Source organism: Panthera onca, chromosome B1 (genome assembly GCF_046562875.1).
Source record: "Panthera onca isolate mPanOnc1 chromosome B1, mPanOnc1 haplotype 2, whole genome shotgun sequence".
NCBI lineage: Eukaryota > Metazoa > Chordata > Mammalia > Carnivora > Felidae > Panthera > Panthera onca.
In genome coordinates this window covers 200840630-200854614 of record NC_138342.1, presented here as the reverse complement: position 1 = coordinate 200854614, position 13985 = coordinate 200840630, and the positions used below count along the sequence as shown (strand labels likewise).

At 43.2% G+C, this 13985-nt stretch overlaps 1 protein-coding gene across 3 annotated transcripts in view; it reads right to left on the bottom strand.

The window, feature by feature from the left end:
* The window catches only part of CSMD1 (CUB and Sushi multiple domains 1), a 2002273-nt gene that overhangs the window by 1425808 nt on the left and 562480 nt on the right, over positions 1 to 13985 (bottom strand). The window contains exon 1 of one of the 3 annotated variants that reach the window (XM_078445228.2): positions 13277 to 13497. The exons of the other annotated variants lie outside the window; for them this stretch is intronic. Within the exon in view, the coding sequence (XP_078301354.2) occupies positions 13277 to 13365 (89 nt within the window). The 5' untranslated portion in view covers positions 13366 to 13497. Of the gene's footprint in view, positions 1 to 13276; positions 13498 to 13985 lie in introns of those variants that run through there. 3 annotated transcript variants of the gene reach the window in all.

Genomic DNA, 13985 nt, shown 5'->3' with positions numbered 1-13985 from the left:
ATAAGGAAAGATAGTTAGCACCTCTAAACAGTATAAGAGATTCTATCGGTTAACTTATCATTCATTGATGAATTTGTAAAATCCCCATCTTATTTCCACAGTGACAGATGTGATTTCTCTTCTCTCACATTTGGTTTCCAGGAGTTAAAATGAAAACCTGTGCCCACACTGAAGTCACTGCATATTCTTGCACTCACAGAAGGACGCCTATTGAGTATGTGACTTCTAGGAGCTAGGACAGAGAATACACATGACCGCATAATAGATATCATAGTATTTTAAAGTTGGGCAATGGTACTGGAAGAAAAGGAAGAATTTAACACCCTTACTTATGCTCAGAATCCTGGTTAAGACTTTCGTCATCATTTGCCTCTGATTTTTCTCCTGTCTGCTTCCTAGCCACAGTTTTATCTGTCATCACCTATGACAGTCTTTTCATCGTATTTGACTCATTAAACAATTTCTGTACTCTTGAGAACCACAGAAAGTCTTTTCTATAAGACTGCTTTTCTGAAAAAAAAAATAAAACTGAACAATTCTGTACTTTGGGATAATACTTCCCTAATACTATCTCTGCCTGCACTAACTACTCTCGAAATTTATATTCTCCGGCGAGTCACAAAGGAAAGCCAAAGTCTTCACGTTCATAAAATCAACTTTATATTTCATTGGTTTTGTTTTCATATGGTTACCTTGCATGATATAAGTAGATTTCAATGAATCAAAGCAGTATGCCAGTTTTGAAGTTTCTCACTAGGGAAGTGCACGGTCACAGGCGAGCTGATATAGTATGTATCTGCAGAAGTTCAGGTTGCTGAAGCTACTACAGAATGTTTCATTGTCATTTCTCCTACAACTTTTAGGAGATTTCTATTTGGTGACATCAATGTCACATCTTGTGTCCGAAAATAATAGCGTTCTGAGAATCCATATCAATAAACCATACAAATATATGAGAAACCGTTTACTGATATTAGGAAAGCTTATTTCATTGCCTCCTTTTAGTCATTAACCTCTTCAGCAGGAAGTGCTCTCCAGCTGGTACACGGTGGGCAGGGGAAACAGAACACAGAAACAATGATACAACACGGGCTCTCCAGCAGGTAGGCGGCAAGACCACAGAAGGAAATGCGCTGGAGTGTCGGGGTAGAGGGGACTATGGAGGAATGTCAGCCCCTCCTGCCGGGTGATGCTCTACCATGACATCCGCTCTCTGGAACCTCACCCAGCACAGCCAGAGGAGGTGAAAATGTCCCACATGGCCGACGGATCCAGGACTCACTGAAGGAAACAAGTTTTGATGTTTTGAGTTATAACCCACTTGATCTTTGGACTCAAGTACCTACTTCACAAAAGAGATATAATAAGACACAAGGAGTTTTGTTTTTTTTTTTTTCCAGCAAACAACTGTTTTTAGGATATTTTCAGAAGAAGAGATGGCCTCCTCCCTACGTGGAGAGGAGGAAAGAAAAAATTGAAGAAACAGGGAGCTCACAAGCAGCCACAGAACACCTGCTGTTCTCAAGTCTGGGAAGGGAACCGCAGTTATAGCAACACTGTGTTTTTGGGGGGAGGGGAGGAATGAAACTGTTAGTTTAAAGGTACAATTAATAATGCAATATCCCAAACAAAATTTGAATAAAATATTGATTCCACATTAGTTCCCAATTTTTGTGAACGAGGGAAAACGCATATACACAAGGTCAAGTTCTTGCCACAGTGAGTCACTTAGCAGCGGGTTATATGGGACCAATTCAACCTAGTGGGAGAGGCAGGGTGTGATAATTACCAGAACAGGGTCGATTCTAAATGCCATAAAAAAGAGAAAAACCTTTCAACTTCTTAAATTATTGGGAATCAAGAAATATGTGCATTTGATCTGGACCTCATGAGATGAGAATTATATTATTCAACACTGGTAAACAAAATCCTTAAATCTAAGATCTGAACATTCCTTGGAGAGGTTCTAATCCAAATCCCTGACTTTACCGATAAGAAAACAGAATAACACTACCAATACCAGTGATCTGTCAACAAAAAATGCTTTCACCTAAGATTTCTACTAAGCTCATTTCAAGAAGACAGGCTTACTCAAAATGAAGGGATGTTTTAAAATTCTCCTGTGACCTCTTGCATGAGAAACAGCACCCACAGCTAATGGAATGAAGTCAAATCTCCAAATTAAGGTTCAAGCATCTTTCTTGAAGTTGTGCATACATTTCAAGATTTGAGAAAGGAGAAGGAAACACAACTGAGAAATCACAGCATTTCTAAGATTTGAGGGATAAAGGCAAAAAAAATGGACAAGCAGACAATGCTTGATGAGTATACCATTTTATTTCTCATGCACTTGGTTCTTGGAAATGAAAACAATTATGAAACTCACCATATTATCTTAAAGACAAATGAAGTCGTACGTAAAACACTTGGGAAGAGGCCTGTGATAAAAAGTTTAAGAAACATAGTTAACTGTTTCTGCTTGAGGTTTCCTGATGCGCCAGCCCTGAGCTGAGCTGTCCGGGGGGACCTTCCCCCATCTCTGTCTCCCCTCAGTGGCTTCCAGACCTCCCCTCATTGCTGTCCATCTGTCAACGTGGGTCATCGTCAGATGGCCATGTAACTATAATGTTTGTTTTTAAAATTTTGTTCACCCTTATTAAAATGAAAGACTGAAAACTTCCCATTTAATATAACATTTCCAACGATAGCTTACAAAAAGGGAATACATTTTATTTACCAACCTAGGCGGTTTTTCAACCAAAAGCATTCTGCAGAGCCTGAAGTAGCACGTGTTATAATTTACCACGGGGACACTCTCCCGCTTTCAGTAACTCTACGTACCCTCATCTAGCTCGCAGAAATTTTTCACTTTGGAATCATTTGCCATTAATGAATGATCCAGACAACCGCACTTAAGAAACTCACTATTTTTTTTTAAGTTTTCCAGACTTGCATGTAATTCTACTTATAACATTCTGATCATGCAGACATTTCCTTGAGATCTCTGACATTTTCCCCGTCATGTATTTTGCAATTTAAAGTCCTAGGATCGTTCATCTGAAAAATGAAGTGATTGGCAAAAGAATAATTTATCCGGAATCCTTTGATATTTGGTTTCTGCCTCCTGCGCATATTGACTTTTAACGTGTCCTCTGGATATGAAAGATAATATGTATCATTTTCAGCATTCATAAAGCTCACTCCACGTTAATTTCACTTTTGATTTTTTTTTTCTCATCAATGATAGACTGGCAGCCCCCTTAAGTTTTAAGTGTTGTCATCTAGAAATGTCAGAAGGCTGTACACAGCAAACATTAGGACAACGTACAGGATAATTTCCCCATCTTCTCTCTGATAGGTGTCCAATTTTCTTATTTACCCAGTAAACATACCCATGCATGCACAGCCCATCTATATAATTTAAATCATGCTGATAAATTACTGGTTTTCTTTCTTCTCCTTGGATTCCAAGCTATAAATGGATTTTAGTCAATAGTATTTACTATTTGTGTACATTTTGCCTAATTTATGGCTCTTGACTAAAGAATTGCAGTGGGAAGCGGCAAACCTCTTTCTAAAGAGGTTGAATCCCTTCTAAGGGATTTACAGAACAGAAAAGAATGCCGCACACTAATGAAGCCTATTCAGACACTGCAAAGAGTTTGCAGGATAGAGCACCCAAACCAAAGTATGTGCTTTCACAAATAGTTTATTTCCATTCTCCCGGCATTATTAAACTGTCTACTGAGAAAATATGCTGTGTCAGGCTGGGGTTGTAATCACTGGAAGAAAATTCAGAAATGTTTAAAAAGAGCTGCAAAAAGTTCCAAATGGGCATGTGTCTCACGGGTGTGGGGCACACCCACCCCTCCTCAGAAGGGTCCTAAAGCTTTAGAAAATAAGGATGCGGTGGATTGCGTTTAAAACAAATGTACACAAGTTCCCAATTTCTTTCCCAGTTCTGCTTATAATTCAGCCTTTTAGCACCATCATCACTAAGTGTAACAGGAACTGGGTAATCTGCCACGTTCTCTCTCTGGGCTCTCTGTGAGTCTCGGGGAATCCGGTAACAACCGCTTAGTTAATTACTTAGCCACTCTCCTCAAGGGGCTGGTTGACAGTCTTGCTGTAGCCAGCAGGCATCTTGCAGCAAGGTGCACACGGCATGGAGAGGATCAACAGCAGAGGCTCGGGGTGGGGTGGGGACAGGGAGAACAGGATGAGCCGGGGACAGGACAGAGCTCCCAGAGGTACACAGAGAGGAAAGTCTCTAAAGTCCACAACTACGTTTGCACACCCTTACATAAAGCATCTTCCCAGCTTCTTCCTCCCACATTCCCTGTCTCAGTCAATGACTTCATCCTTTACCCAGTTCCTTTACTTTGAAATGTCAACCTCCCAACATATGTAAAGCACGCGGGCACCGGGCCCAACGGAGGTTAGATGCTCATCTCTGTTCCTTCGCTCACGTGCCCCATGTCCTGCTTCCCTCTGTGACTGATCTCCACTTCCCATTGTCGCCTGCTCCAGCCTTCTCAGGCCTCTCCCCTTCACGCCCAGTTTCCACTGTGTCCAGAGCCAGGTCCCTGGCCCCCTCTCCTCCAACTCACACCCCCCTCAAGCTGGTGCCTCTTACTCAATAATCTTCCGAATCCTCAGCCCCCATAGGCTCTGTATGCACTGTGCTATGGGCATGGACAGCCATCAAAACAACTACTGAAATGCCTGTAGGTAAGAATGGCGAGTCCCAAGATTGAAGAAAAACTGTAGCCTCTGTCTGTCCATCAGAGCACCCACCTCGCAGAAAGCAGCGCCCCTGCCCACAGAATTAAAGCAAGTGTTTTATTTTTACGTTGTTTCCTTCAAGAGAAACAGAAGTATTCTACAGGTGGGGAAAGTCCTGGAGTATAGGAGGGAAAAATGCTTCTGTTTGGGAAGAATTCTCGCAGGCAGTGGGAACCAAATTGGTCCTAAGAAGCTTGGACAGAAGGTTGTTACATTTTAATTGCAGGATGTTGGGGGAAAGTCACACGGGCAAATGCGTAAGCAAAAGTACAGGTGCAATGTTGATCTTTTCTACTGTATAAGCCTGGAATAAACCGCTAGCCCGTGCAAATTAACATTTGTACGTTCAATTCATCTGTTTTAAAGACAGTTGTTAGAGCAGTTGTAGGTTGACAGCAAAAGTGAAAGGAAAGTACAGAGATTTCCCATAGACCCCCTGCCCCCCACCACACGCACAGTCTACCGCATGTCAACAACTCTCATCAAATGGTACATTTGTGACAAGTGATGAGCCTACAGGGACACTTCAGAGGGTTCACTCTTGTTGACAATCCTATGGGTATCATTAGAGTACTACAAAGCATTACCCCTGTCTTAAAAAGTCCTCTGTGTTTAGCTTAATCATCCGTTCCCTGGCCAACCCCCCTGCCCCCAACTAAGGATCATTTTACTGTTTCTCTACTTTTTCCTTTTCCAGAATGTCTTCGAGTTGGAATCATGGTATGTGACCTTTCACACTGCCCCCCCTTTTTTTTTTTCATTTTGTAATATTCATTTAAGATTCCTTGATGTCTTTCAATGACTGGATAGCTCACATATTTCATTTTTGCTCATTTCTTTTCAGTACTGAATATTATTCCATTGTCTGGATATATTAGTGTGTAGTTATCCATTCACCTGTTAAAGAACACCTCGGTTGTTACTTCCACATCTTGGCAAATAAGAATAAAGCTGCTACAAACATCACCTGCACGTCTCACTGAACACATATGTTTTCAACTCCTCTGGATGAATACTATGGTAAGAGAATGTTTGATTTGCAAGAAACTGTCCAGCTGCTCTCCAAAGTGGCAGTACATTTGACATGTCCAGCAGAATAAATGAGAGTTCCCGTTGTCCACATCCCTACCAGCATCAGGTGATGTCCTGGGTTTTGATTAATATAAAAGATGTGTAGAAACTTAGTATTCGACTTGACGTATCCCAATACCGAACATTCTTCCAGTCTGGTTGTGTTATGATAAAGACCAAAAACTAAAATCACGGGGAGGGAAAGGTCAATAGAAGTATATAAAAAAATTGTAAAATGATATATTTCATTTGGATACTAAATTTAGAGCTACATTTTCTGGTGACCAAAATCAAAAGGGGACTAGCATGAGTTCCACGGTGCTCAATTAGCCAATCGCTTCTATCTGTGGAACATGGACTGTGTTCCAGAAATTGTTTTGCACACCGGAGACAAAGTAGTCATTAAAGTGTTCAGAAGCCCTACCCTCGTGCAACTCATATGACAGTAGAGGGGAGAGATATTATACAAACATACTGATAACAGAAATTCCAGTTAGTCATCCAGATTCTGATAATAACAGGACTGAGCAACAGGGCGGAGACAAGGAGCAAGACAAAGGGAGACTTATTTTAGAGCAAACAGGACGCAGGAGGGCTCTTGTGGAGGGGTATGTGGACACAATTCTGAAAGAATTGAGTTCACCGGAAAACATGAAACACGGGTTCCTTCAGATCAACTCTTTTTTGGCTTATATAAAATTCTGAGAAGAAAGCCTCAAAGGATAGAAATGCCATGATCAGCAGGACATTACAGGACCCACAAAGCCATGTTACTGGGGGGCATTTATCATAATTAGCTTCATAATGTCTTCATTACATAATTCAGTTTTTTACACTTTCTCCTTCCTACCCAATGTGGTTCAAAATTCTTTCCACATCAAGTCGATACCTATCAATGGGTGTATTGTTTGATATTCTCTCCTGAAACACTGTCAGCAACCAGCCCTCCCTTAAGGGAACCACAGGGTGGGACATAAGAGGCCGCAATGATGTTAAAATCATGCCCCACAGGATCAATGAGGCTCAAACTAGCACAAAATTTAAAACTTGTTTTTCAGAGAACTGTTTCCCCATAATCAGCTTTTCAGACCCCACTGGTAAAACCACTAGCTGTCTCTGCAGAAGCCTGGATTCAAGCTCAACTGACATGGTTCTAGCCCATGAGCAAGCATTCCTTACACAAGATAACAAGCCAGGACCCCACCCAGTTTGCACCTGCTCTGGGAGCGTGCCCACAGCCCCTTCCCCTTGTCCCCAAGTTTCCTCCTGACCTCAGGGGCTGAAGTGTGCCCTCTTCTGGTATGAAGTCTCCCCCCAGTGTGAACACGGGGTCTATGTCACATGCATGTTTGCTCAGTGTGCATGCCCCATACTTCCTCATCACTACTCATAAGTTCCCCCACACCTTTCATGCACATGCATGCACCCTAAGCTTAAAACTTCCCCGTTTAGTGGTTCAGGGAGTTACAGCTTGGAGAATCCTTGCCTGTGCTCTCCTTATTTGCTGCAAATAAAGACTGCTTTGTGTGACAACTCCTCCTGGTGAAGTCTCCACCTGCAACTGACCCAGGAGTGAACTTCCGTGAGTTCAGTCACAATCTCATGCACTTTCCTTACTGACTTGGGAGAGCACAGGACTCCCAACGCCAGGAAGTTCTGGGCCCCTCTTGGCACATCACATGACTCTGCGTATTCAGTTCGCATCACTGAGGCAGGGGAGAGACAGGCCAGTAGGCGGAGCTCCGCCTGTGGACCTGGCTCCTTGTCCCAATCGCCATCAGTGAGGTGTTTCGTTTCAGGGTTACTGATCGCTGACACCATCTAAAGTAATCTCATTTTCAGTTTGGAACAAATTGCTTCTTATGGATGGCTTATCATAGCAACTGCATTTGGGTGACTTATTTCAACAGCTTTTGACAGACGTGGTGATACACAAAATCTACTCAGAGGCGGGAGTTGGCTCTGTATGTGTAGCCTGGAGGGCTCTGGGGTCACTTCAGGGGGTCAGATCAGTCACATCTTAGGTGTGGGCAAATAGGTCTTAAATTCCAGCAACACCCTGTTCTTACTAAGTCAGATCCTTACTCTCCCAGCTGTGGCTTTTACTTTTAGACCATCATCTCCACTATATAATATCTGATTCTTCAGTGCTTTCCATCACACCTCATTGCTTGAAGAATATGAAATATAAGGTAATGGATAATAAAACAAATGGTTAAGGTAACTTTTTAAGGAAGCCCGAGAAATGAAAACTTCTGGAAAGGTAGACTCAATACGATATAAACTTTGTACAGTCCCTTCAGAAATACCAAGTGAAAACCGAAGGCAAAGTGATGACAAAGGTGTGCAGGACAAGCAGATAGGGAAGCATCTTAAGTGGAACAGCCTTTTTATTCTAGTTCAATAGTGAGGATTTTCCTTTTTTTTTTTAAAGTTTATTTATTTTTGAGAGAGAGAGAGAGACAGAGCGTGAGAAGGGGAGGGGCAGAAAGAGAGACACAGAATCCGAAGCAGGCTCCAGGCTCCGAGCTGTCAGCACAGAGCCCAGCGCGGGACTTGAACCCAGGAATTGTGAGATCATGACCTGAGCCAAAGACCGATGCTTAACCAACTGAGCCCCGCAGGCACCCCTATAGTGAGGATTTTGGGTTTAAAATTTCTTCTCTGGGGTTTCACTGATGGCTTCTCACAAAACTCTGAAGAATAAGATTGAGGGATAAATGTGTAAGGGCTGAGTGATCTGCAAAGATCGTGTGCTAGGACCATGAAGTGGGAAGCGAGGCAGGGGAAAGGGCAGCCAGGAGATGACCCTGAGTCCCCCTGACCCCTGTGTCCCAACCGTTCCCCCAGGGTGTAGCACACCCGGACGACAGTGTGCTCCCAGTGCCTACACTGCACGTCCTGGCTGGACCTACGTATACTTGCAACTTGACTCCATCCCACTGGTAACCAGCTGTCCCAGCGTCCCAGAGACCAAGGGGCTTCCAAGGGTCAGGACTTAGTGCCTAAAATCACTATAGTCCCAGACAAAGCGGGAAAGTTGGTCCTGTTTATATACATGCGAGCCAAGAACACCAGTTAACATCTAGCTAAATTCAAAGTCCTATGTCTTTACACCTCCTGGCATCATCGTCCGGCAGAGTGATTACACACAGACACATAAGATGGGCAACACTATTCACTTAAATTGGTCGAACGAGTGAATGGCTATGAACTGACTGCCCAGTAAAAAACTCAGATAGGTGAAAAGGGTTAAGCAGTACAAACTTCCCCTGAAAAAACTAAGTAAGTCATGGGGCACCTGGGTGGCTCAGTCCATTAGGCATCTGACTTCGGCTCAGGTCATGATCTTACAGTTCGTGAGTTCCGGCCCCACGTCGGGCTCTATGCTGACAGCTCAGCAGAGCCTGGAGCCTGCTTCGGGTTCTGCGTCTCCCTCTTTCTGCCCCTCCCCTGCTCGCACTCTCTCTTTCTCTCTCTCTCAAAAACAAATAAACATTAAATATTAAACAATAAATAAATAAGTCATGGAGATGAAAATTATAGCACAGGAACCTCATCAGAACTGTAATACACTTATGGTGAGCCTCTGGTAAAGTATAGAATTGTTCAATCACTATGGTGAACGTCTGAAACTAAATTTACTCTGTCCACTCTACCACAACTGAAAATTGTCAAAATTAAAGAAAACCTTAAACTAACAACTTCCAGTGCGCATCTCGAGTCCCAAACACTTCCCTGCACTCCACACGGGCATACCCAAGAGTCTTCTGGTTAGCCCCACTTGCTTATCTATCGCACAGGCTTCTCAAACTTGTCCCGTCCACACCAGGACAGCCAGTCTTTGTGAATGGCATCATCTTTCACCCAGACTGCAATCCCTTCCCTGGTTTCTCTTGTTCTCTTACCAGATCCAGTGTGCTACCAGTTTCCGGGTGATTCTACTCTTGCGCTCCAAACGTCCTTCCTTATCTACTCCCACCGCTGTACCTTCCTGAGGTCCTCCCCATTTCTCAGAGCCTGCCCACTGGCCTCTTGCCTTCAGCTGGGGTCAGAGGAGAACTCTTCCACACCCTTGTCTTTAGGTGTGTGGTCTTGTCTTCCTTTTCTTCTCATTTATTGAACACGTTCCTCTTGGGTTTTGAAAGGTAGCTCGGATCTGACCTCAGAGGAATCCTCATGGATATGTGGCCCTGTCCCAGCCACCCCAGGATGGATGACTCTCCTGATCCCTCACTCCCCTATGAGAATGCAAGTCCCTCGGAGGCAGGGACAATGTGTGCGGTGTCTCTGGTTCCCAATGCTGAGCACCATCGCCGAGGACAGACACACGGCAGCCACCACTGGGCTTGTTGGAAGGGGAGGAAGCAGAAGCACCAAGCTGGGGTGGGAGCTGAGCCCGCAGCCTGCACAGAGAGCCTCCCAGGCCCTCCCATCTTGCCATTTTGCCTATTTACCATCTATTCTGCCTCAAACGTGTGGTAAGTGGTTAAGAATATACTTTTTTGGAGGAAAAAAAAAAGCGAAGTCTATGGCCATTCTAAATTCACTGGAGCCACAACTAAGAAGGCAAGATTCTCTTAACCACAGAAAGAACAGAAAACTCTTTTTGATAATTTATTCTTCAAGAACCTGAATCTACATGAGCTCAAGCTAGTCAGATCACAGAAGTGTAACTTTCACCAACACATCCCTCTCCATATTTACAGACTACATCAACTTTGTTTCCATGAGGACCAGGAAAGACAGTTTTAGAAGTGATGCCCTGCCCAACACAGTTCTGCCCAACCCTCACCCCAACCCCTGCAGGGGAAGAGTCACCATCCTGCCCTGTGCCAGCTTGTGATCGCTGGGGCCAGCACGGTGCTACCGCACTTAAGATAGGAAGTTCAAGGCTCCATAAGAATGTTTTCTGGGGGTATGTGGGTGGCTCAGTCAGTTAAGGGGCTGGCTCTTGATTTATGTGCAGGTCATAATCTCATAGTTCGTGAGTTTGAGCCCCACGTGGGCACTGTCAGTGCAGAGCCTGCTTGGAATTCTCTCTCCCTCTCTCTCTCTCCTCCCTCCACTCAAAAATAAATAAATAAACTTAAAAACATGAAAAAAGAATGCTTTCTCAAATCCTGACGCATAATGAGGGGTAACTTATATAAAAGAAGTTTTGAGTTGAACAGTGGCAAAAAAAGTAAGATGTTATTTCAGAATTAAAGGCACAATAAATGCTACGACCAACGACCTTCATTCTGTGCTATGTTTCAGAAGGCTCTCATAAAATATTCTTTGGCTATTTTGCCAGAAGGGAAATTAGGAAAAGGAAACTCCACAGTAGATTTTTACATCAGTTAGCAACAAAGAGGGTCCCAAATCCAACCGACAAGCAAATTAATTCAGAATGTTGGAAGTTGGGAAATTCTGGTCATCAATTCTGAATAGGTTTTATTTTCAGGTATACCATCAGGGGCACAGAACAGAGAAACAACACAGGGTCCAGAGCCATCTCACTTTACAGCACGTCTAAGAAAAGACGCAGCTAATCTCCATTTGTCTTTGCAGATGAACTGGCAACAGAGAGTGTGGCTCATTTTGTAGATTGTTAACCTCCAGCTCATCAGACTGTGTTGTCGGCCAAGAAAGTGACAGGTTGAATTGTGGTCATCTGTAAATCATCTTAGTTTGTCTTTCAGGATGAAAACCATCAACACACAATTGATGTCAGGTATTAGAACACAAACAATACATTGCTAATACTCTTACAACACAACACATTCTCCTCATTAGACTCTACAATCCTACTATTGCTTAAAATTAAAAAAAAATAACTTTCAGAGTATTAATTGCACTCTTATGGGAAGGGTGTTCTACTTAGTGCCGAAACCGGGCAAAGCATGGTACCTGTCTTTTGAAAAGTGCATGATCTGTACCTTATTAAAAACGGCTTTTAAAGCTTGGAGAGATTCATTCAGAAAATCTGCTTTAAAATGCAAAGCCAGTATGCACCAGGGAAGATGTTATTTGGGAACCAAAAGTGAAAGACAATCTATGTAATAAACACTAAAATAATAGCAAGAAGATTATATTTTCTCAAGAAAATTATATTAATCACAGAGCTGGAATACTTGCATTAAAATACTTTATCCTAACCAAATAGATAAGGGTCAAGGACAAGACAGTGACTCACTGTAAAATCCTTTTTTTTTTTCCTCTTCTCTTTGCTTGCAGATAATAGCAATGCTACTAATAACTGGCAACATTTATTAGACACAGTCCTTGGAAAGTTAAAGATTCTTCATGAGCACAACAGGCAGCTTAGTAACTCTATCACTTTGGATAGAACTAAAGGCACAGCTACCTTCTTACACACAAGCTATACTGAGAGCTGAGGAGATATTTCAGTTATGTAGAAGTCAGTATGGCGGAAGGATCATGAAACCAAGCCACCAATCTGATGGCGGTGGTCCTGGTGGGGGAAAAAAAAGAATCTGGAGCTCCCTGCTGGCCAGCCTTTACTCTCTAAGTGGCTAGATGTGGGAAGGAGACTGGACCCATAGGTATGGGAGCGGATCTAATCAAGGGGCTCATACAGGGTCCTTTAAGATCTTCTACACAACAGATTTAATACCTTAGGAACTGTGAAAGCTGTTCCAGTGTGCACTGGGCGAATACATTCTGACTAATGGTGGTCCCAGGCATGAACGTCCAGCTAAGCTCAGACGTGCATTTGAAGCCAGTTTCCACCCTACCCATTAACTGTTTACCCTGAGCAGGGCAATCGCTCTCATTTTCAGAAGATTTTTTATCAGCTTTGTAAAAATCAGGGTGATAATGCCTGATTCTCAGGGCTCGTGGGAGAATGAAACCCCATTCCAGATGTATCCAGCACAGAACAAAATGAAAAGGACGGCGGTCGTTTTTATTTGTTACCGTGACAAATCAACCCCACACCTTTAACTATGGTGATGTGTCTTTCACGGTCCGAGGTTTGAAATGTGCTCTCTGAATAGATGTGGAGGAAGTTTGGAATCCGTGTTTCTCATTCTCAACCAAGTGATTTTATCTATTTGTTCATGTCGCTTACCTATCTCCTTTGAAGTGGGTCTAACTAAGACTACTTTAGCACGTGGGGAGTGCTTTGGAACCAAGAAACAGGTTTGTGGAGGGAATAGTAGTGAATGGGGGTATCTTGACAACAAGAAAATGATGGAGACGTTTCAGTCCACCCAGAGATGCGTCAAGGAAGAAATAGGTAAGCAAGGAACAAAAAATAGATAATGCAATTTAGAATTCCTGCCTATTCAAATATATTAAGTATAAAGAAAGTAAAAGTATAAAGAAAGTATTAAGTATAAAAAGTAAAAGCTAGTGCAGCCCGCACAGTTAAGAAAATGTGGGTTACACAGCAGGTGCTAGTTAATTTATTTACCTCTTGGCTTCAGATCTGCTCCACATCGCCTGCTCTGTGATCAGAGCTGAACATGGTGAATGTTTCTCTTTGCCCAAGTGAAGTGACATTAAGCTGGGTCAGTTAAGGTATTGGAAGGATCCTGGAGGAGGAAGGAGTTTCTCCGTGCTCCTCTCTCCAGCTATGGACAACAGCCAGGAGCACCGACACCCCTCCGCTGGCAGCTTCTCCAAAGCCTCTGGAGTGGCTGGCGATCTCTCCATAAATAGACTTAGCACCCTCCCAGACTGCTGTGTGGTCCGCAAGACATAGCACCTCCCCAATTTCAGCACAACACAGTCACACTGGGCCTGTCCATTTTCCAGTGAACCATGGCTGTGCTGTATAGATCTCGTCCTGGGAGCGAGGCCTCCCCCTCCACACCATTTGTTCCTTCTCTGGGTGGACATGACTCATCCCCAGAGGCAGTAACTTCTCCCTACAACTGCAGTCCCTATATTCTTTTACCCATGAGTACATCATGCCCCATTTTCCCAATTCCTCATCCACTGAACGTTATAGCAAACTTCCTCGTTTTCAAATGACTCTGTGGTTTCTGCCTTTTGAGTGGACTCTGGTGCTGTAGATATTAAAACTGAAATAGCTAACATTGGAAAGGAATCTGGCAGCTAAAACAATAAATCTGGGATGTAGATGAATGGTTGTAAGGTAATATAAAAATGAGGCCCAG